The sequence below is a fragment of the Delphinus delphis genome, chromosome 4, assembly GCF_949987515.2.
Source record: "Delphinus delphis chromosome 4, mDelDel1.2, whole genome shotgun sequence".
In the NCBI taxonomy this organism is placed as follows: Eukaryota; Metazoa; Chordata; class Mammalia; order Artiodactyla; family Delphinidae; genus Delphinus; species Delphinus delphis.
Window position 1 is genome coordinate 134,664,247 of NC_082686.1, and position 23,610 is coordinate 134,687,856.

Here is a 23,610-nt window from a genome sequence, read left to right on the forward strand (position 1 = left end):
ACTGGGGGAGGATAATATTTGCAGTACATTTATCTGACAAAGACTTCTATCCAGAATATATAAAGTATTCTTACAAATCAAGAATAAAAAGACAAACAACCCATTAAACACAGGCAAACAACCTGGACAGTTCACAAAAGAAGATATACAAATCATCAATATTCTATGAAAAGATGACCAGGAAAATGCAAATTAAAACACAATGAGATAGCATTTTCACACCAACTAGAATAGATAAAATCAGAAAGACTGACAGTAGCGAATGTTGGCAAAGATGAAGAGCAGTTAGAACCCCCATATATTCCTGATGAGAGTGGAAAAAGGTATAATTACTTTGTAAAACAGTTTGTAGTTTCTTATAAAGTTAAACATAGATCTATCCATTAGGACAATTTAATTTCTAAGTGTTTACCCAAGGGAAAGATAAACACCAAAACCAAAAACAACAAACAAAAACATCAAAACACCTGTACAAGAATGCTCTTAGCAGTCTTGTTCATAACACCCCAAATCTGGAAATAACCCAGTATCTATCAACAAGAGAACAGATAAACAACTTGTGATACATTGTATAGTGGAATACAACTCAACAATCTAAAGGAAGAAACTACTGATACATGCAAGAACACGCATGAATTGCAAAAACATTATTCTGAATGAAGAAAGCTAGACAAAAATGAGTGCATACTGTGTGGCTCTATTTATGGGAAGCTCAAGAAAAGGCAAAACTAATATAAGGTAATAGAAATCAGACAGTGGTTGCCTTGGGATGAAGGGTTGGAATTGACTGGAAAGGGACACCAGGGAATTCTCGGGTGAAAGAAATGTTCACTCCAGATATATTGTTTTAGATGGTGCTTACAGGGGTATACACAGCTGTCAAAACTCATCAGACTGAACACTTAAGATCTGTGTTTTGTGTACAAATTACACTTAAATTTTTTAAAACAGGAGAAAGAGTTATTTACTCTGCCCTAAACAGGAGATAGTTTTACCAATTTACCTTAATTGGTTAGGAATTAACAACTCTCTTTGATACAAGAGAAAGAGCATTTCAGACATAGAATTGTTTATAGCATAAACTCTTATTTGAGCACAAAAATATCACAAAATTACATTTATATAGAAATCAGTGTCCTTTAAAATTCTGATTAGCCAATTAACTACTAAGGGACTATAACAATGGACTTCTTGGCTTTATGACTTGGGAAATATCATTAGCATATTATTTCTTTACCATATTTTAGCAATAAAATACTTCTGAGTAAATACAATAAAGCCTAATTTAAAAATCTTGTGGACCATATAAAATGGAAATTGGCCAGAAGAATTTTATAATGCCTTTTAGGGATTCAAAACAGTATTTATTTATTCAGTCATTAAACTAAATACTCACTGAATACTAGAAACAGTGCCAGGTACTGTGCTAGGCCCTGGCAACATGAAGATTCTAGGATTCAGTCCCTGACATCCATATGGTTCCTCTATAAATGAGGCTAGAAAGCATTCAATCATTTCACCAGTATTTGAATGTGTTCTCTGTGCCAGGTACTGAGGAAACAGCAATGACAGAGGCAGATGTGGTCCCTGTTCTCACAAAGCTCAAATTCTAGCATAAGATGACAACTGGTAGAAGAATTCCTGAGCCTCCTGGGATCACGCACTTTCTAGGACATTCTTGTTAGGCCAGGTCCTGAGAAGAACGCTCCTAAGCTGAGGCAGATCCTGATCCCAAGGAGAGATGGAAAATTATTGGCCATCAGGCATTCTTGGGGTGAAAATGGACTGGACGCCATCATTACTTCGTCACTGGAGCCCAGCTGAGGAATGTGGAAAACATCTTCAAAGCCCAGCGAACACTCTTATTAGAATCATCTTTCCCTGGCTTCCTGCTGGATCCCATGCAGGGATCCTGACAAGGGGCCATTTGTAGAGGACTGCCAGAGGCCTGTACCTTCCAGAATTCTAATTCTGGAATCTTTCATTATTGGTATCAGTTAAGTTGTTTAAGCTCTGACACAAGGCAGAGGAAAGCTGGGAATATTAGCACATAGAATGCTATTGCTGATCTGGTGAGTGGGCAGATCAGGAACTGAGCTTGGTTTCTTCCATCTCTACCAAGGTCTCATTTAATCAAGCGAAATATCTAATTTTGGTGATGTGAAATTGCTTAAGCAAGTTAAAAGACCTATAGTTGTGGAGTCTGTAAAAAGGCACCACTAGGGGCTTCCCTGGTGGCGCAGTGGTTGAGAGTCCGCCTGCTGATGCAGGGGACACGGGTTCTTCGTGCCCCGGTCCGGGAAGATGCCACATGCCGCGGAGCAGCTGGGCCCGTGAGCCATGGCCGTTGAGCCTGCGCGTCCGGAGCCTGTGCTCTGCAACATGAGAGGCCGCAACAGTGAGAGGCCCGCGTACCGCAGAAAAAAAAAAAAAAAAAAAAGGTGCCACTAGATAAAGTGACATGTGGCCTTGAGTCACTGCTGACAGCTCAGGCGTGATTATTTCATCACCTCTGCAGAGCACATAAAAACTACACATTCTGAGAAATTGTGTTGGGTCATTTTCAAAACAGAAAATCCATGAATGTTCTGGAATAAAGAAGGTATGAGATTTTACTCTTATTATAAGAGGTTGCAGTATTTAAAAACTATTAAATTCTGTTCCATGACTTCTCAGTTGGGCATTTCAGTGGTCATAGATTCCTGAGTAAATTAGATGGGTCTTTCTGAAGACCAGTCACAATTTACATGTGCTTTTTTTTTTTTTAAATATGTATAGCAGCAATTTATGGTTATTTTAGGACAAAACTGGAGCAGGATTTGAGTGTTAAATTATTGTTCTGAGCTCAAAAATTGACTGAATAACAAAATGTCAATTCCCATTTTTAAAGAGAAATTTGCAAGTAAGTAAAATCAGAGCACAGTGAATATTACCCACACACGTAATGGAAAATCTACCACTAAAATACCTAGGCACTTGCGTTTAAAGACTTAATTATAGCAATCCATGGTAAAGCAGAGAAGAGAAATCAGGCTTCTTGATTTCTAGAGATATTCTTATCTCAAAATCACATGTCATCTTTGCATCCTCTTCCCTCATTTGGATAAGCAACACAAATAGAAGTCCATTGCCCTAGAAGTAGCAAGTATTAGCTCCCTGCTTTCCAGGTGTCTGCCTGCCTCTTGCCTGTCCTCTGCTAACTGATCCCTGCTTGGGGTTCCCCCATGAGGATATAAATTCCCTCTAGACCATCCCCACTACCTGTCTTGCTGCTCAATGACAGTCCCAATGCATTAACTCTTTAATAGCCTCTATACAGCTAAGAAAGTAGTTGCAAGGCTAATTATGGCTGAAGGGTCCAGCTTGGTAAAAGCATCTTAGGCATTAAATAGCTAAAGGGGGACTTTCCCAAGGATTTTGCAGCTACAATAGTTTCTGATCATGGATAAACAAACCTCTGGGGAATAGTGTGGTAGTTATAAGGGCTACATACAGAATTAGGAGTACTATTTGGCAAGATTACCAGGCTTGTCTCAACTTATACTCCCTGTATTGGTGACTAAGGATATCCGTGCACCTTCACTGGTGCTAGCTTGCCCATTCATTCATTCATTCATTCAAAACCACTTTATTGAGGTATAACGGACATACAGTGGCTGTACCCATTTAAAGTGTACAACTTGATAAGTTTGGAGATAAGTATACATCTGTGAAACTATCACCACAATCTATGCCATAAACCTAACTATCACCCCCAAAAGTTTCCTCCCACCCTCTTTATCACTACTATTTTTATTTATTTTATTTTTTGTGATAAGAACACTTAAGGTCTACTCGCTTAGCAAATTTTAAGTACGCAATATAGTATTATTAACTATGGGCCTAGGCTGTACAGTAGATGGTGATGATTTACTTACCTCTGCCTTGTTTATTTTTAATTTGCTAATTTGAAGGGTGAAAAACAGTGCTTTATAGGTGTTTTAATTAATTATGCATTTCTTTGATTAATTATGAGTTTGAACAGCTTCTTAAAGGTTTATTTGCTGTTTGCAATCCTTCTTTCATTGAGTGCCTACTATATTCTAGGCACTATTTTAGGTGCTGAGGATAAGACAGTTAACAAGACAAACATGCAGAGTTCACATTTCAATGCAAGAAACAAACTATAAAAACAAACTGAAAAGCTGAATAAAAAATGAAAAATACCATTTCAGCTATTAAAAAAAAACCCACAAAAACAATAACAAAGCAAATTAAAGGGACAGAGTAGAGTGGTCCATTATTTTAGACAGGGCAGTCAAAGAGAGGTTCTCTGAAGAGACGATATTTGAACACAGACTGAGCAGTAAGTGTGCCATGTGGAATCTTGGGGAAGAACCCAGACACGGGGAAAAGCGAGCTCAGAGCTCCTGAAGTGGGAACTTGTTCGAGAGCTGGAGGGATGGTAAGCAGCCCGGTGTGGCTGGAGTCCAGTGAACAAGAGAGCAGGGTGGTGGGGTTGGAGAGACAGGATCATGTAGGGCCTGCCTTGCAGACCACTGAAAAGGCTTGGGATTTGACCCCAAATGTTTTGGGAAGCCACGGAAGGGCTCTGAGCAGAAGAGTGATATGATTGGACCTGCATAGGGAGATGGGTTAGGAGACCGTGGGGGTGAGATGGGCAAGGCCCCGTGACTTGGTGCCACCACTGCAGAGAGAGGTAAGTGGCTTAGTTCAGGATATAGTTTGAATAGGAGTTGCTGATGCACCTGACGTGTGATGTCAGAGAAAAAGAAGAGTTAAAGACAATTCTAAGGCTTGATCAACTGGGTCATGACATTCATTGTGATGCAGAAACACTGCGGGAACAACAGGTGTGTGGAGGTGGAATCAAGAGTTTAGTTTGGAACATGTGAGTCTGGAGTTCAAGGGAAGAGGTCAGACTGAAGATATAAGTGAAGGACCCTTTAGTCATAAATGGAATGTAAAGCCATGAACCTGGGCTGAGAACCTCTGGGCAGAGAGGAGTATGTCAGGAGATGTGATGGCCCCTGAAACAGATCTTGTGTTTCTTACTGAACTGTGTAAGTTTCTATACATTAATGATATTATAGTTTGTCAGTCATTTATACTACAAATATTTTCCCAATTTTCTGTTTCCTTTTTGATTCAGTTTATTTTATTTTTGACATCTACTTAAAAACAGTTGTGTAGTAAAATCCACCAGTCCTTCCCTTTGTGATTTCTTCCATTACTTTTAAGGCCAGAAAGTCTAGTAACTACAGGTCAGACAGACATTTGTGTTTTATTTCTATGTTTGCTTGTTTGAATGAACTTTGATTAACTCAGAGTTTATTCTGGTGTGTGTTAAGTTTATAAGTTGATACCTTTTCAAAAGATTTGTCAAGTTTCCCAGTACCATCTCTGAACTCTTTCTCTCCTCATTTGCTGGTCTGTGATGTCTTCACACACTACACTTTATTTGGTTCAGTTTCAATTTCAAGCTTTGAAATTGCAACAGTGATGATGAGAAATCTGCCTTGCATCCTTACAGTGTTACTTTGTATAAGAATCTCAATGTGCTTACAAGGAAATACATAAAACAGAACCAACATTTTTGAGAAGAAAAATGCTGGGACAGAAAGCTAAATGGAAGAAAGATAAAACATGAAGGGGAAAAAGGAAAGGGTACAGTCTATTTCCTTTTTGAAAAAAAAAAAAAACAGTAGATGTTGAAAAATGTAAAAATACAATCATGTATACATACAACAAATACTGAGTAACCTCCCCACACCAGCCAGGATTATCCAGGTGCCCTCAAGTAGTGAGTAAGACAAGGGACCTGCCTGCAGGGGGCTTGACTTTAGTGGGGAGGTTGGGGAGATAGATGATACATATGTCTATGACTTCTGTGAGTAAAGAATGCTATGAAAATAAGATGGGGGCAGTGGGGTAGAGAGTGGCCAAGGGAGGTGAAGACACAAGGGAGGTCAAGAGAGGCTTGTGTGAACACATGGATCGCTAACAGGCACATGAAAAGCTGCTCAGCAGCACTAATCCCTAGAGAAATGCAAATCACAATTACAATGAGGTATCACCTCACACCAGTCAGAATGGCCATCATCAAAAAGTCTACAAACAACAAATGCTGGAGAGGGTGTGGAGGAAAGGGAACCCTCTTGCAGTGTTGGTGGGAATGTGAATTGGTGCAGCCACTATGGAGAACAGTATGGAGGTTCCTCAAAAAACTAAAAATAGAGCTACCATATAATTCTGCAATCCCACTCCTGGGCATATATCCAGACAAAACTATGATTCGAAAAGATACATGCACCCTTGTGTTCATCGCAGCACGATTTACAATATCCAAGACATGGACATGGAAACAACCTAAATGTCCATCGACAGATGAATGGAAAAAGAAGATGTAAGTCAGAAATAGAAAGATAAATACCATACGATATCACTTATATATGGAATCTAAAATATGACACAAATGAACCTACCTACAAAACAGAAACAGACTGACAGACATAGAGAACAGACTTGTGGTTGCCAAGGCGGGGTGGGGAGGGGAGGGATGGAGTGGGAGTTTGGGATTAGCAGATGCAAACTATTATACAGAGAATGGATAAACAACAAGGTCTTACCGTATGGCACAGGGAACTATATTCAATATCCTGTGATAAACCATAATGGAAGAGAAATGTAGATACATGTATAACTGAATCACTTTGCTGTACAGCAGAAATTAACACAACATTGTAAATCAACTATATGTCAATAAAAAAAAAAAAACTGTGAGAGAGAGATAGGCTTGCCTTGTGTGAGATATTTGTGCTGAGCCATAAATCCTGAAGCTGAAAAGGAAGAGGGGAGGTGGGAGGAGAACAGGGAAGCACTATGGCCCCAAGCAAGCTCAAGCAAGAGGGAAGAGAAGGAGAGGCTGGAGGAGATGAGGTCACTACGGGAGGGGCAAGGGAAGAAGACAGGATTATGGGAGGTATTTGGAAGCCTTTGGAGGTTCAAGTGGGAGTGTGATCTAATCTGCTGGAAACTGAGAGTTTACAGGCCGTCCTGTGAAAACTAACCTGGGGGAGGTGGTGGGCAGGGGGTGCAGGGTGGAGATTAGGGGAGAGAAGAAGGAGCTCCAGCTGGAAAGATCTTATATGAAGAAAGTACCTAAAATATACTTTTTAAAAAACATATCAAAACTAAATACTTGACAGGGAGGAAATACAAGTGATTAGACTGTAAGATTCCTGAGGGCTAGGATTTTTGTCCGGTTTGTTCACTATCTCCAATGCCTAGAATACTGAGAGTCTGGCACTCAAGAAGAATTTGTTAAATTAAATGAACAAAGTGACTATAGGGAAAAACCTTTTATTTGTGAACCAAGAATCAGATGAAATGAACAAACAGAAAAGAGTCTCACAGAAGCCTCGTGGGCTACAGAACTGGTCTCATAATTACATAGCCCTTCAAAACATGAGACAGACTTCAATCAAGGATGGGTAATTTAAAAATAACGTGACACTAAGGGTTCAAAATGCAAGTTTAAATTTAGCTGCTTTCTTATAAAATCCTCTCACCCCTCAGACATGAGTTTCGATGTGTCAGGAATTACGTCTTTTTTTAAAACTCTCCAAGTAAGAGCAGAACACATCATGTATGTGTACTCCAGCCATGTATATTTAGGTTGTTGGAATTCTACTGAAGAAAAGCTAGCATAGAGGCAAAATGCTTAAGGAAGAAAATTCGGACAACTTGCAGCATTTATCATGACTAACATTTTAGTCTACCAGAGTAAATTTTGAAATTATGTTCTAATTTGAGATGGTTCTGGTTTGATGAGTTAACTCTTGAGACATCTGAGTATAGTATTATGAAAGAGCAAAACTGTTCATCAACCCTTTATGCCAGTGTTAATTTCTTTTAAAAGTAGGATTTTAATGTTTTTTTATTCCTACAGTGACCCTTAAAATTTCTATGTATATAATCACAAATGCACACACAAGATGCATTTATAAGCTTATTGTGTAGTTCTAAAGACAGTTGGGAAACCCAGTTTTAATTTTATTACTGAAATAATTTAAACATATATTATAGAACTGCTTCTTTTCAATCAACAGCTAGGGTCTAGAAAGAGACTGCGCAAGCAGGCACAATTTATTCAGGTTTCTTAGTGTTAGAAGAACAAAGTTGCCAAACTTCAATCTGTAACAAGTACTCTTAAATTTATTTAATTTTTCACCTTACCACTGACATCAACATACATCCTTTGCTCATGCCTTAGAAAAAAACTCAGATAATTTATTTTACAAAGATTCATTACATGCATTAACCATTGGTATACTCAAATCTGGGAAATTATTTTCAGCAAATGTGTAACATTCCTGATGATCTCCAAGAATATTTTAGTGACTTTCATCAGAGAAAGAGGACTTACCGGCTTTTATTCATGAGGTCTGCTCCTCGGGCTTTATAATAATCTAAATTTGGATGGAACTGATAAGTCACTGGTCTTGGATTTCTCTATAGAAAAAAAAAAAAAGCAGTAAATTAAAATGTATAAAGCTATTTAAATTATACATTAACACATAAAAGAATGAAACAATTGTTTTTATATTCTTTCAGAAAAAAATACGTATAATAATGAAGTTTAATAATTAATGTGCTTGGGTTTTTTTGTTTTTTTAATTTGGCTGCGCCTCATGGCCTGTGGGATCTTAATTCCCTGACCAGGAATTGAACCTGGGCCACAGCAGTCAAAGTGCCGAGACCTAACCACTGGACAGCCAGGGAGCTCCCCGTTTTTTTGTTTGTTGGTTTGTTTTTATTGTTGAAGTTTTGCCTTAACTGATCTTAGTCTGATTAAACACTGAAATTGTTTTAATACATTTTCTTTTTACCTGTTTCATAGTTCACACAGATTTATTCCTTTCATTAGATTTCTTTTTGATAATTTTGATCTTTTTCAATATGCCTTTCCAAAATACAATCAGACAAAATTACAACAAAACTGAAATGTTATATGAGATTAACCCCAGCATAATCTATGCCTAAGGCCTAGGAGACACAAAGTGTCAAGAAAGCTGCATTTGAAGAAGAGCAAAATTCAAGTTAGTTTTTGATACCAAAGTGCTATGTATGCCCACTAGATGGCACACCGAGGCTTTCTTCTCCTAAAAGGAACGAGTTATTTCAGAATTCAGCAATTCTTTTGAAGTTTGCACTTTCTATGTCATCTATTCTCATATACGAGTTTAATAAGTGCCCAGGTAGTAGAAATACAAAAGCAAACTGACCAATGCACATTTTCATAAAAGCAGCAACACATTGTACTTTCTGGCATGTAGTATTATTTGTAAACTTGCAGAAATGTCCTTGAATCATTAGGTTGGGTGTGTCTATTTACATTTAATATGTCTATTATTTAAAAGTATCAAGTCCCTCAGGCAAATACAAATTAATCAAATACACTTTCAGTTTATAAAAATGTTAACACGTTAATAGCATAACTTAAATGAATACCATCATCTCTGAAAGGTTAACTTATATATATTTTTCCTTAAATAGTTTCTAAAAACTTATAAATAAATGTGTTCCAATGTTTACCTGAACATATAACTCAAGTTAATAATTAGGACTTTGAACCAGAGCATGCCCTGTCCTTTGAGAGATCTAACTAGACATAAAAAGGCTGCATTTTATCTTAATAGAAAATTACCAATATGCTTTGATATCAGTCCTTGGAGACATAATCCCAAGGCACGAATATACTTGCATGTAGCCGGGGGTACATAATTGCTAAGGTTACATAGTTTGAAATTCATCAAGCTAACAAGCTGCATCTTAAGGCCATGATGGACCTTTTCATTTTCTGCTGAAAAGAGAATATTTACAGAGCTCAACCCTTTCATATCTCTTCCAAGTCAGCCGTAATCATCTGACAAAAATGACAATCCCTTGATTTAGCTCCAGCTACTACTCCACTGGTTTGGTATTCAACACAGTTCTACAATAATCAAATCTGAATTGCCTTGATGAAGATAACTGATGCTTCCATGACTACCATACTATTAAGTCTAACAGTGCAACTTCTAGCTCTCTAGGAATTACATAGGTTTCCTCTTGGTAGCTGATGACAACCTGGACCCAAGCATAACGGGAAAATGAAATAGAGGTCAAAGCCACTGGCAGACTGACAGTGCATTCATGATTTATTTTAAAAATTAACTCGCGTAGGACTATCACTCATAACCAATTTTGTTCTTTATTCTCAGTACCTGGAAACATTTTGTTTTCGTTACTATAAAAGGCTTTTCTTCTCTGACTTTCAACAAATTAATAAAGGATTATGTTCCTCTTTGCTAGAAAACAATGAAAGCGGGAATGCATGGAGCAATTTCTTGAAACATCTTTATAAAGAAATGACAAGCAATTCAAGACACGAAGTGCTGCTCTATCTAAGCACTTAAAGCCATTATTAGGAATAATGATCTAACTTGAACATATGAATGAGGCTCAAGTATTGCTTTCACTGAGGCCTATTTAAATTCCTAGGAGACTTACTAGTATCAAAAGGAGAGGCAGTTTAAAGTGCCACTGTACTGGGATGGAAAAGAAAGAATCAAAAGATGATGTTGAAAAATAGTATTTGAAATGTAAGAAAATAAAATCAGAAGCTATAGTTTAAAGTCATTCAATAGGGTTTTCTATCTGAGAAGGTGATATTGTTACTAAAAGAGAAGTATGTGTACACATGGATGGTCTAGACCAGCACTGTCCAACAGAAATATAATGTGGGTCACAAATGCAGGCTTCATATGTAATTTAAAATGTTATAGCAACCACGTTAAAAAAAAAAAAGAGTGAAAGTAAAAATATTTTGTTTCATTTGGTATATCCAAAATGTTGTCATTTTAACATGTAATCAATATAAAAAATAGAGATATTTTACATGCTTTCTTTCGTACAAAGTGTTTGAAATCTTGTGTATACTTTACACTGAGAGCACATCTCAGTTTGGACCAGACACACTTCAGGTGCTCAACGGCCACCTGTGGCTGTAGCTACTGAATGTCTGATACCTCTGTAAACCAACATGTGGCTATAGAAATCAACAGGTATAGACACTTATTTAAAAAGGGCACATGCCTTTTTTTATACATTAAGATTCAGTACTGACAGTTCTTTAATTCACGTATAATTCTTCTCTTTTAATTTAGTTTAGTCTCTTCTGAATAAGGTTTAAAAAGTCAAGAAATTTTGGAGCAATATCTTCTCACACAACTATGTACCAAAATGACAGCAATGGTTTCCTTAGCGGGACGAGATTAAATGAGCAGAATTCTAACCTCATGCAATTGAAACATTTTAAAAGTAACATTTGCCTTTCTTATTTCAAAGGATTTTTTTCCAAATAAAATTTAACAGAAATATAACAGTTTTGATTTCTATTTTTTTATAGATCTGGAATTTCCTCTAAAATGTAAGAGCCACTAGAATTCTACACATATAAAACTCTGTATGTAAGAAAGACCAGACCCAATGACAGTTTTAAGCTCTCATTGTGTAGGACATGTGATGTGGACAACTTTATTTTTTTTTTATTTTTTTAACATCTTTATTGGAGTATAATTGCTTTACAATGGTGTGTTAGTTTCTGCTTTACAACAAAATGAATCAGTTATATATATACATACGTTCCCATATCTCATCCCTCTTGCGTCTCCCTCCTTCCCATCCTCCCTATCCCCTCCAGGCGATCACAAAGCACTGAGCTGATCTCGCTGTGGTGGACAACTTTAAAAGTATGTCTTTGCAAAAGATTGGAACAATTAGTAATTATTTTAAACCCACTTTCACACAGTCAGGATTCCAAATATTATAAGCTTTTCCAAGCCAATGTACATTAAAAAAAAAAAAAGCAAAAATGAAAACAACAAAAAAACCCACTTCTGTTTATTTGGGGGAGTTTTTCTTCAGAAGAAAAAATGGTAATTATACCCTAATTTATATTGGTCTGTGTACAGAGGAATACCAATTATGTTTCATGACCTGAGAAGTCTACATAACTATACATGAAAATGCAGAAATCACAAATTCAATCCACCCTGGGCTTACCATGCCTTTCCTAGACCAACCTGGATGGACTTGAAATAAATCTTCCACAAGATTGCAGCTAATTAACTTCCCAAGTACCACTCCATCCTTCTCTGTTAACAAGCTGTTGGAGCTCTTCTTAAGGCTTTCTCTTCAGCATGTTACTTTATGGTAATAGAAGAAGAATGCTGAAACTCCCACCTGTGGCACAGATAGGCTGAAATCTGGGGAGGCAGCTTAGAGCCTTGTGGACAAAATGACTTACAGAAGCAGGATAGATAACAGTAGAAACAAGTATCCTAGAGGGAACTATACGGAAAAAAACCAAAACAAACCAAACTCGTGTGGTACTTCTGAATTTTCAAAATGCTTTGGTTAATTTGGCGTGATCAAATCAATTTACAAGTAGTGCTTACATGACAGCAATCAATGTTAGGGACAAAACTGATTGAAACCTAACCTCTCCGTTATAGTTAACATTCTTCGCTTCTGAGTTGTATATTATACGATAGTAAGCTGTACCTTAATGTAATTTCAGGTAAAACACTCTGTCCCTTACTGAGTGTGGCTTTTGATGGTGGACAACTCCCCTCCTCTCTACTCTGTAATAGAAGTCCCTCCCTACCACCCTTACCCACACAGTAATATTTCAGGACTTTAAGTTCAAACTCACTTTGCTACGGTAGTGTACAAAAGTATTTAAATGCTAACCCACACTAAGTACAACTAACCACAAGAAGTGAAATTAACCACAAGATGAAATGTGACAATTTTCCTTGTTCTGAGACTGGTGAAATCAAACTCATCCAACAAAGGTCATCACAAATAGTACTTTCTAGACTGATCCCCTAACTCCCTTCCCTCACCTGAGGATGATAATCTCCTTTTGCATTGTTAATGGGAACTCCAGAAGGAAAAGAGTCTGAGGGGCTCATCCTGCTTGGAACAACACATCGCCTGCCTTTCAAAGGGCTGGCTATTTGTAAACACACGTAGAACTGAACGGAGCAAAAGATAAGCAATTCCAGTGACCCCTGTTCTAATCTATGAATGTACCAGCAGGAGGTAAAGAAGAGTAAACGTGTTACGTTAGAAACAAAGGGACTAGGGTAGACCTAATGTCTGCTTTAGAGGCACAGGCTGCCTGGCAGGGGAGGCCAGGGATCCGGAGTCAGGGAGGTTCAAGTCCAGAGCCCGCCCCTCCCACGCCTGGCTGGGAAGGAGTCAATTTACACTCCAGCTCCGGTTTTCTCATCTGCAACATAACGGAAAGGATTAAACGGGACAATGAACATTAAGTGCGGCACAGTGCTGGGCACTTCGTAAAAACGCAATAAAATGGAAGCTACAATTACCTTCTGATACCACTGAGCACTGATAAACAGAACTTTGACAGCAGATCTGACAGCTTGACGACTTGAAATCCATGATAACAAACAGGTAGAGAAAGCAGTGTTTCGTCCTTCTGATAACCATATATAAACTTAGGGCAGATTTTGCCAAACATTCCACTTTTTAAAAAGTAAAAACACATATTTAGGAAAATACATCATGCACATTGGACCTCATATGTGGGGAGTAAAGCTGTCTTATTTCTCAGAACAGGAGTACGTACATACATACAATTTTTAAAAAATTGTAAAACCACATACTATTAATGCACAGTTGTTCGCCAGCTAATGAGGTTACAGTAATTAAAGTGATTTCCTACAATAAGTCCAAATTATTATTTTTATAGTTTATTGGTTACAATTTTTACATTAAACTGATAAAGTTCCTGTAGCACTTGTTTACTAAAAAAGGTTAATTTATATTTACAATATAAATACAATGTCTGTTCGGCATGAAGAAAAATACTTGACAAATGAAGCATTACTTAGTGTGCTTTCCCCTAATACCTTGCTACCAACTCTTAATTTTTAGCATGGCAGATTAGGGGAAGAATAAGGCTCAGAAGGAGAAACAGCACTGTAAAAAATACGTCGAACGTTTCCCTTTGATGAAAAATGAGACTCTTATTTTAGTGAATATGTTATTGCCTCAATGCTGGGGGAAAAGCAACTGCCATTAGAAAAACGAATTGCTCAGCTGTTTATAAGCAAAAAGCTCTGGGGGAATTTCTCAGGACCCCAAAGGCAAAGCATTACAGGGTTATGCAAACATATGTTGCAGGTGTTTTAGGGGAGACAGGTGGGCAAAACTCAGCCCTGGAAGAGGAGTTAGTTTAATACGCTGTAGTTGAAACGACGTAACCTAAATGCATCCAAGTGCAGGGCTGCCATGGCACCAGTGAACCAGAGCTGCAGAGCAAAAGCTCTCCCTAAAATAATTATCTTGTTAGTGCCAAGCAAACAGCATTTTTTCCTTCTTGTAGTTTTACAGAAAACAAACATTGTCAATTACTTTTTCTTCCCCCCCCCCCCAACTAAAGGTATTTTAAACCTGGAACAAAGAACAGCCTGAAACAGTGATAATTATCCGAAAAAGATAAGGATGAAGTATTGTTGCCTTCATTTAAACAAATATTCCTAAGAAGACAGTTTGTTGTAATATCCCCTCTTTGGTTCACTAGGCAACATTATATTTATCATAATTCTCCTAAAGCCTAAGATATTTCTATATTAAAATGCTAATTTTGTCTTTTCTTTTGCCTGTAATTAAAGCTGGAGAGATTTGTGATCTGATATTCACTGATTGCTAGAGGGTCCACAAAGGTCTCAACATTTCTGTTTCTTATTGCTACATACTGCCCTCTTCATTAAAATTAGATAGAGTAACACAGTGGATCAAAAAGGCAGCCACTATAATCCTAAATGCTCACAAAATTCCCTTAAAATATATATATATATATATAAGTGGCATTATCTAGATATTGCTGTCAAACCTAGATTTGTATTTTATTTCCTTCATCATTTATCTAGGAGTTGATTTTCTTTTTATATTATGTGCTATTGAGACAGTACTGATTTTACCATTATGTATTTATGTGTAATAGTAATACTGAGCCATACCCTCCTTATATAAACCACTTTCCCTTTTTTTTTGTTTTAAGAACCCATGCCATGAATTAAATGCCAAATGCTTTGCATAAAATAAGTTCACAAAACATCAGATTTGGAAAAACAAAATCTAGTTTGGTTTTTTTTTTACAACATTACAAAATCTAAAACGTGGATACCACATAGACCTTCATCAAAAAAAAAAAAAAAAGAAAACAGATCTTTTTAACAAGGTTGTAAATGAGAATTTCACTTCAGTACCAGATTAAAATGACCTCTGGTTTATATACTAATAGTTCCTATGTCTTTTGATAGGAAATATATATTACAGATATTAGGTATTAAGACAGCGCATTTGACAGAAAAATTTCGGTAATTTCAATCTATGAATCTACAGATTAAAACAAAAAGGGAAAAAAAAAGAGAGAATTTAAAAGACCTTAAAAAAAAGGAAGCAAAAATTGTTAATTGTTAAAGACACAGACAAAACCTCTGAACCCATGCCAGCCTCATTTTACATACTGAATAAGCCCAATTCCCTAAAGTGACATCCGCATCTATACCCTGGCAAGCCAAGATCTCAGATGGCAGAGAAGCATTTTAAACCACCTGTGCGTTATGCTCGGCTGTGGCTTCATACAATAAATAGACACCAAAAGAGAAATAATTTTTTTTCCTTTTTCTATTGTACTTACGTTTTGAATTTAGCATGCAGGAAGATGCCAGATTAACATGCCCCTATATATATATATATATATGGAAAGCAGTTCATGTTTACACATTTTCTTTGTTACTAATCCTGGGCCTCAAAATATTCCTTTTAGGTAGTTGGTGAGCTCTGTTCAGCAGCACTGAACTCTTCACCTTTTCCCTTCCTTGAATATGAGCAGAGTGGGGGAGGAGGAGCCTTACTTCAATGGTTTAGAGACAACTGGAAACCCATTTATCTTTTCCTAAGACTGAAGGTTCCCAACCGTCAATGATACAAAGCAAAAAAGGAAAGAGAGAATCTCAAAAAAAAAAAAGAATCTTAAATATTCCATTTTGGGAAAGAGACTTAAGAAACTAAAATCTCAGATATAAAAATTACCATCGTAAATTTTTATTTTTAGAAATGTTAAAATAATTTTAAACAAATTATCATCAAAATAGAAGCTATTTACAAAATGGTTTTAGGAGTTTTGAATCCTCAAGAATAAATCTATGTGACCCCATAGGACTGAGAACCCTGTTTTGAGAAATTTTACCCCATCTTCTTCCCTTTCGTCACCTGCTATTGTAATTGCCAAGGCAACAAAAGCTGAGCTCCTGCGCTGAGGTCTGGTAAGAGAAAGCCTTGCACAGTCACACTTCTCATGCAATATTGGGAGTAACTTCAATGATAAAACATCTTGCAATTAAAAATTCTATTATGTAAATACACTTTTACTAAGGTCATTCACTTACACTCTATCTTTTCTGATACTTTTTAGGATAACCATGAAGTATTTATACTGAACTTTAAAATGTCCAAGAGAGAAATTAGAAAGCAAACATAGGGCTTCCCTGGTGGCGCAGTGGTGAAGAATCTCCCTGCCAGTGCAGGGGACACGGGTTCAATCCCTGGTCCAGGAAGATCCCACATGCTGTGGAACAACTAAGTCCATGCGCCACAACTACTGAGCCTGCGCTCTAGAGCCCGCGAGCCACAACTACTGAAGCCCACGCGCCTAGAGCCCGTGCTCTGCAACAAGAGAAGCCACTGCAATGAGAAGCCCGCGCACCGCAACGAAGAGTAGCCCCCGCTCGCCGCAACTACAGAAAGCCCGCATGCAGCAACGAAGACCCAACGCAGCCAAAAATAAATAAATAAAATAAATTTATTAAAAAAACAAACAAAAAAAACTGCTAAGCCTCTATGTCTGGTATTAACATTTCAGACCACTTCTTAGAACCCTAAACCCAGGACATGACACATCTGGGGCTGGGCAAGTTCCACCGTCCCGCCTCCCCAGTGACTCCCGTGGTGCGATCCCACTGCTGCATGACCAGGACCCTCACTGTGGTTCAGACCTGTCTTAATTTTTCTGTTGACTATATCAAGTCTCTAATCTCGTGTCCCTCTGATCTGTATATATAATGCCACCAGAATCACCTAAAAATATAGGCCTGATTTTTTTTTTACCTCCCTTCAGAACTAAGTTCTGAATCAAGTCTCAATAGCCAACCAAATAAAGTTCCAATTTCTTAGTGTGACATTCAAGGACCTCCATGATCCGGGCCCTAAAACACTTCTCATATCACCCACCATGTACCCCATGTTTCACTCACCACAGTCTATGGGCATTCCCCACATCTCCAGACTTTAGGTAAACTGTTCTCTCAGGTTAGAGTTGTCTACACACTGTTCTCTGCTTTCTGGAATCCTTCTCATTCTTAGTCAAATACGCCTCCTGTGTGAAGCCTTTTGTGAATTTCCACATCACTCCACCGCCTCCATTCTAACAGCGTGCTAATTTTAAGTTGATTTTGCATTTACTCCACCTTGCCTTGCATGATGGTTACTTGCATACATGTCTGTCTTGCACGTAGAGTGTAAGTTCCCTGAGGGCTGAGTCACGTCCAGATCTCCCTTCGTATCCTCTCTGCCTCTTGCAAAGTGTCTGGTACATGGTATGATCTATGAACTACATAAAACGAAGAGCTCGCCAGAGTCTGGCCTTTAAAGAAAGAGCTGCAGAGAACTAGGGTGAAGATCCATCTGACCTGCTCGTCCGCATGACTAATGGAAGGCTCAGAGAGTAGCCCACACAAGTCCTGTCCTCAGTGTGAGGCCAAAGATGCTGCCATTACACCCAGTTTAGAAAGAAGCTCCAAAAAGTCTAGCTGGCAGTGAGTGTGATCTCATGCTGCTCCCAAAGTTTCTCTGGATGAACAGAAGCCTAACTCACTGAGTCCAACGTCATGATCACAATTCAGGTCACAAAAATGGAAAGAAGTCCAGTCAGCAGACAGCAGAGTGGACACGAGTTGGCCATGACTACCTGACCACACCCCTGTTTGGTGGGTTATTTCACAAAGGAGCAGTTGGCTGAGTGGCTGTGGATGGCACCCTGCTTTATAAAGAAGAACACGGGCAATATAATTAACTTTTCCTAATTGAGTTGAATTCCTTGCAGGCAGTAGGTTGTCTGACTATTTCGTTTTGTTTTTCTGGTGTGATATTGTCTTTTGTTTGTCTGGGTCTTCATAGGAGTTTTACTAGGAAATTGAGAATCTGGATGTCATTTTAAAACCAAGAGGTGCTATCTAAGCTGGATGGCAAGGGAGGTTGTGACGCTGCCAGGAGGAGAGGGGCAGAAACAGCAATCCATGTAGCAGGAAGACAACACAGCGCTGGGGTGAAGACACCATGGAAAGAAACATTCTTCTGTCTTTATCCAGCCAGCCAGCCAGCCACCCATCCACGAATCCTTCTATCCAAATACCTCCTATGTGTCAGGCGCCGTGCTAGATACCAGCAGTACAATGGTGACACAACAGTTATGACTCTACCCTTAAAGAGCGGGAGGATGAGACAATGAAATAATTACACACATCAGTGCAAGACCATGCCCGTGCCGAGTGCTTAGATAAGGGAAGTATAGGGTGCGGTGGAAGTGCAGAATGGGGTGATTTTATTTCATCAGAGAGATCAGGGAGGAACTTCCCAGAGGAAGTGACGATGAACAGCAGTCTGAAGGAAGAGGGATTGTCAACTATGTTTGAGTTCCAGAGAGCAGCAGTGCAGCAGTGAGGAAAATTCTTGTCATTCTTGGAGCTCTCAACAGCCTTGAAAATGTGACTTCTTTTTCTAGACAGCACTATTTAATGATCAATGATGTCTAGAACCTTCAAACTTTATCTGTCTATACACCTACATTAAGAAGCAGTAGATAATTTTATTTTTTAAAAGGTTAGCATTTATTTATTTATGGCCACTCAGTGCGGCCTGCGGGATCTTAGCTCCCCAACCAGGGATCAAACCCGGGGCTCCCCTGCAGTGGAAGCACGGAGTCCTAACCACTGAACCGCCAGGGAATTCCCAATAATTTGTAGAAAATCAACAAATAACAATACAGTAAATTATTCAGGGAGGGGCGGAGTCAAGATGGCGGTGTGGGAAGACGTGGAGTTCACACCTCCTCACAACTGGCTGCCTGCTGGAGGCTGGTCGGGGACCTCGACACCCAAGGAGACAGGAGGAACCCCCAAGCGAACTGGTAGAATGTGGGGGGACTGAGGGGGCAGGAGAAGTGGAGGCTGGATGAGACTGACGCCCCTGAGGAGCGGCTGAGAGGGGGGAGGGGTTCCCACGCCTGGAGGGACCCTCGGGAGCTCCGATCAGGTGGGAGCGCACCCAGCGTTTCCCCTGCCCAGTCAGACAGGGAAGTCTGCCCAGCTCTCCTGCCGGGTCCTACACCCTCAGAGGCACCCTCTGGGCCACACTGGTCCTGGGGGTGTAGGAGGGAGGCCAGGGCAGAACAAGAAAGGCAGGCAGGTGGGGCCCTCCAGGACTGGAGGAGCAGGGGGAGGAGCGAGGGTGTTTGCCCCACCCACCTGGGCCAGGGAAGCCTGTCGGGCTCCCAGGCCAGGCCCCCTGCCCTGCTAGGCCACCTCCCCCACACTGGGTTGCACTGGTCCCGGGGGGTAGGAGGGAGGCCTGGGGAGAGCAGGTGTGGCAGGCGGGAAGGGGCCTCCAGGAGTGGAGGAGAAGTGGAGGCTGGACAGGCCACTGGGGCCCAGGAAGCCTGCTGGGTTCCCAGGTGGGGTCCCCAGCCCTCTGAGACCAGAGGCGGGAGGCACGCCTGGGCCCCTTCTGTTCCGATGAGCCTAAGCCCCACCCCCACACCACCCAGGGCCTTTTCCAGCCTGGTGGGTCCAAAGCATAGGTCCCACCCACAGCCCAAACCCCACCCCTGCTTAGGGCCCGCCCTCCACAGCCAAGGCCTTTTCTACCTCTTTTTTTGTTTTCCCTTCTCCTCTTTTTTACTAGTGTGGTTCTGTTTTACCTTCTGGTTGTTGTTTCATCTATATTTTAATTTTTATATTCTTTCTAACATATCTGTTAGTTTCCTAGTCTAATTTTATTTTTTACTGTTATTGTTCTCCTTTTTTTTTTCTGCCCCAGATGGCTTGCGGGATTGTGGTTCATGAGCCAGGGGTTGGACAGAAGCTCCTGCAGTGGGAGCTCTGAGTCTGAACCACTGGACTAACAGAGAACCTCAGATCCCAGGGAATATTCATCAAAGTGACGTCTCCTGGAGTTCCTCATCTCGGCACCAAGACCCAGCTCTAAACAACAGCCTACAAACTCCAGTGTTGGAAGCCTCAGGCCAAACAACCAGTAAGACAGGAACACAATTCCACCCATCAAAATAATAATAATAATAATAATGAGATGGCAAAAAAATATGTCACAGATGAAGGAGCAAGGTAAAAACCTACAAGACCAAATAAATGAAGAGGAAATAGGCAATCTACCTGAAAAAGAATTCAGAGTAAAGATAGTAAAGATGATCCAGAATCTCAGAAATAGAATGGAGGCATGGATTGAGAAAATATAAGAAATGTTTAACAAAGATCTAGAAGAACTAAGGAACAAACAAACAGAAATGAACAACACAACAACTGAAAAGAAAAATACACTAGAAGGAATCAATAACAGAATAACTGAGGCAGAAGAGCGAATAAGTGAGCTGGAAGACAAAATGGTGGAAATAACTGCTGAGGAACAGAATAAATAAAAAAGAAGGAAAAGAATTGAAGACAATCTCAGAGACCTCTGGGACAACACTAAACACACTAACATTCGACTTATAGGGGTCCCAGAAGAAGAAGAGAAAAACAAAGGGTCTGAGAAAATATCTGAAGAGATTACATTCAAAAACTTCACTAACATGGGAAAGGAAAGAGTCACCCAAGTCCAGGAAGCGCAGAGAGTCCCTTACATGATAAACCCAAGGAGAAACACACCAAGACACATATTAATCAAACTAACAAAAATTTAAAAAAATCTCAAATAAAAAATCTAACCCTATACCTAAAGCAACTAGAAAAAGGAGAACAAAGAAAACCCAAAGTCAGTAGAAGTAAAGAAATCATAAAGATCAGAGCAGAAATAAATGAAATAGAAATGAAAAAAACAATAGCAAAGATCAATAAAACTAACTGGTTCTTTGAGAAGATAAAATTGATAAATGCTTAGCCAGCCTCACCAAGAAAAAAAGGGAGAGGATGCAAATCAATAAAATTAGAAAGGAGAAATCACAACTGACACCGCAAAAATGCAAAGGATTATAAGAGACTACTACAGACAAATATATGCCAATAAGATGGACAACCACGAAGAAATGGACAAATTCTTGGAAAGATACAATTTCCCAAGATTGAACCAGGAAGAATTAGAAACTATAAACAGACCTATCACAAGTAATAAAATTGAAACTGTAATTAAAAATCTTCCAACAAACAAAAGTCCAGGACCAGATGGCTTCACAGGTGAATTCTATCAAACATTTAGAGAAAAGCTAACAATGATACTTCTCAAACTCTTCCAAAAAATTGCAGAGGGAAGGAACACTCCCAAATTCATTTTATGAAGCCACTATCACTCTGATACCAAAACCAGAAAAAGATATCACAAAAAAAGAAAATTATAGACCAATACCACTGATGAACATAGATACAAAAATCCTGAACAGAATACTAGCAAACAGAACCCAGCAACATATTAAAAGGATCATACACCATGATCAAGTGGGATTTATCCCAGGATGCAAAGATTCTTCAATATATGCAAATCAATCAATGTTATACACCATATTAACAAATTAAGGAATAAAAACCATATGATCATCTCAACAGATGCAGAAAAAGCTTTTGACAAAATTCAACACCCATTTATGATTAAAAACTCTCCAGAAAATGGGCAGGGAGGGAACCTACCTCAATATAATAATGGCCATATATGACAAACCCACAGCAAACATCATTCTCAATGGTGAAAAGCCAAAAGCATTTCCACTAAGACCAGGAACAAGACAAGAATGTCCACTCTTGCCACTCTTATTCAACATAGTTTTGGAATTCCTAGCCACGGCAATCAGAAAAGAAAAAGAAATAAAAGGAATACAAATTGGAAAAGAAGATGTAAAACTGTCACTGTTTGCAGATGACATGATACTGTACATAGAAAATCCTAAAGATGCCACCAGAAAACTACTAGAACTAATCAATGAATTTGGTAAGGTTGCAGGATACAAAATTAATGCACAGAAATCTCTGGCATTCCTATACACTAACAATGAAAAATCTGAAAGAGAAATTAAGGAAACAATCCCCTTTACCATCACAACAAAAATAAAATACCTAGGAATAAACCTACCTAAGCAGGTGAAGGACCTGTACTCAGAAAACTATAAAACAATGATGATAGAAATCAAAGATGACATAAACAAATGGAGAAATATACCATGTTCTTGGATTGGAAGAATCAATATAGTGAAAATGACTATACAACTCAAAGCAATCTACAGATTCACTGCAATCCCTATCACACTACAACAGCATTCTTCACAGAATTAGAACAAAAAATTTTTACAATTTGTATGGAAACACAAAAGACCCCAAATAGTCAAAGCAATCTTGAGAAAGAAAAATGGAGCTAGAGGAATCAGGCTCCCCAACTTCAAAGTATATTACAAAGCTACAGTAATCAAGACAGTATGGTACTGGCACAAAAACGGATATAGAGATCAATGGTACCGGACAGAAAGCCCAGAGATAAACCCATTCACATACAGTCACCTAATTTACGACAAAGGAGGCAAGAACATACAACGGAGAAAAGACAGCCTCTTCAGTAAGTGGTGCTGGGAAAACTGGGCAGCTACATGTAAAAGAATGAAATTAGAACACTACCTAACACCATACACAAAAATAAACTCCAAATGCATCAAAGACCTAAATTTAAGTCCAGACACTATGAAACTCTTAGAAGAAAACATAGGAAAAACACTCTGTCATAAACCACAGGAAGATCTCTTTTGACCCACCTCCAAAGTAATGAAAATAAAAACTAAAATAAACAAATGGGACCTAATTAAAAGCTTTTGCACAGCAAAGGAAACCATAAACAAGATGAAAAGAAAACCCTCAGAATGGGAGAAAATATTGGCAAATCAAACAACGGACAAGGGATTACTCTCCAAAATATACAAACAGCTCATGGAGCTCAATATCAAAAAAACAAGCAACCCAATTAAAAAATGGGTGAAAGACCTATATATAGACATTTCACCAAAAAAGACATACAGATGGCCAAGAGGCACATGAAAAGATGCTCAACATCACCCTAAATATCTCAGCAACTTCCAACAGGGTTATTTGCTTATTTTTAATTTCAGTTGATCTCTCTACAACATCTGTCACTAACCATTTCCAGGTACTTGGGATTATCCACACTTGGACAATTATAATTCTATTTTCTCATGTGGTATATCTA

General features: G+C 38.8%; 1 protein-coding gene across 3 annotated transcripts in view; it reads right to left on the reverse strand.

The window, feature by feature from the left end:
• TBC1D5 (TBC1 domain family member 5) overlaps positions 1-23,610 on the reverse strand; it is a 538,071-nt gene that overhangs the window by 84,814 nt on the left and 429,647 nt on the right. For all 3 annotated transcript variants that reach the window (XM_060011527.1, XM_060011525.1, XM_060011526.1), the window contains one exon: positions 8,429-8,514. In XM_060011527.1, the coding sequence (XP_059867510.1) occupies positions 8,429-8,514 (86 nt within the window). The remainder of the gene's footprint in view (positions 1-8,428; positions 8,515-23,610) is intronic.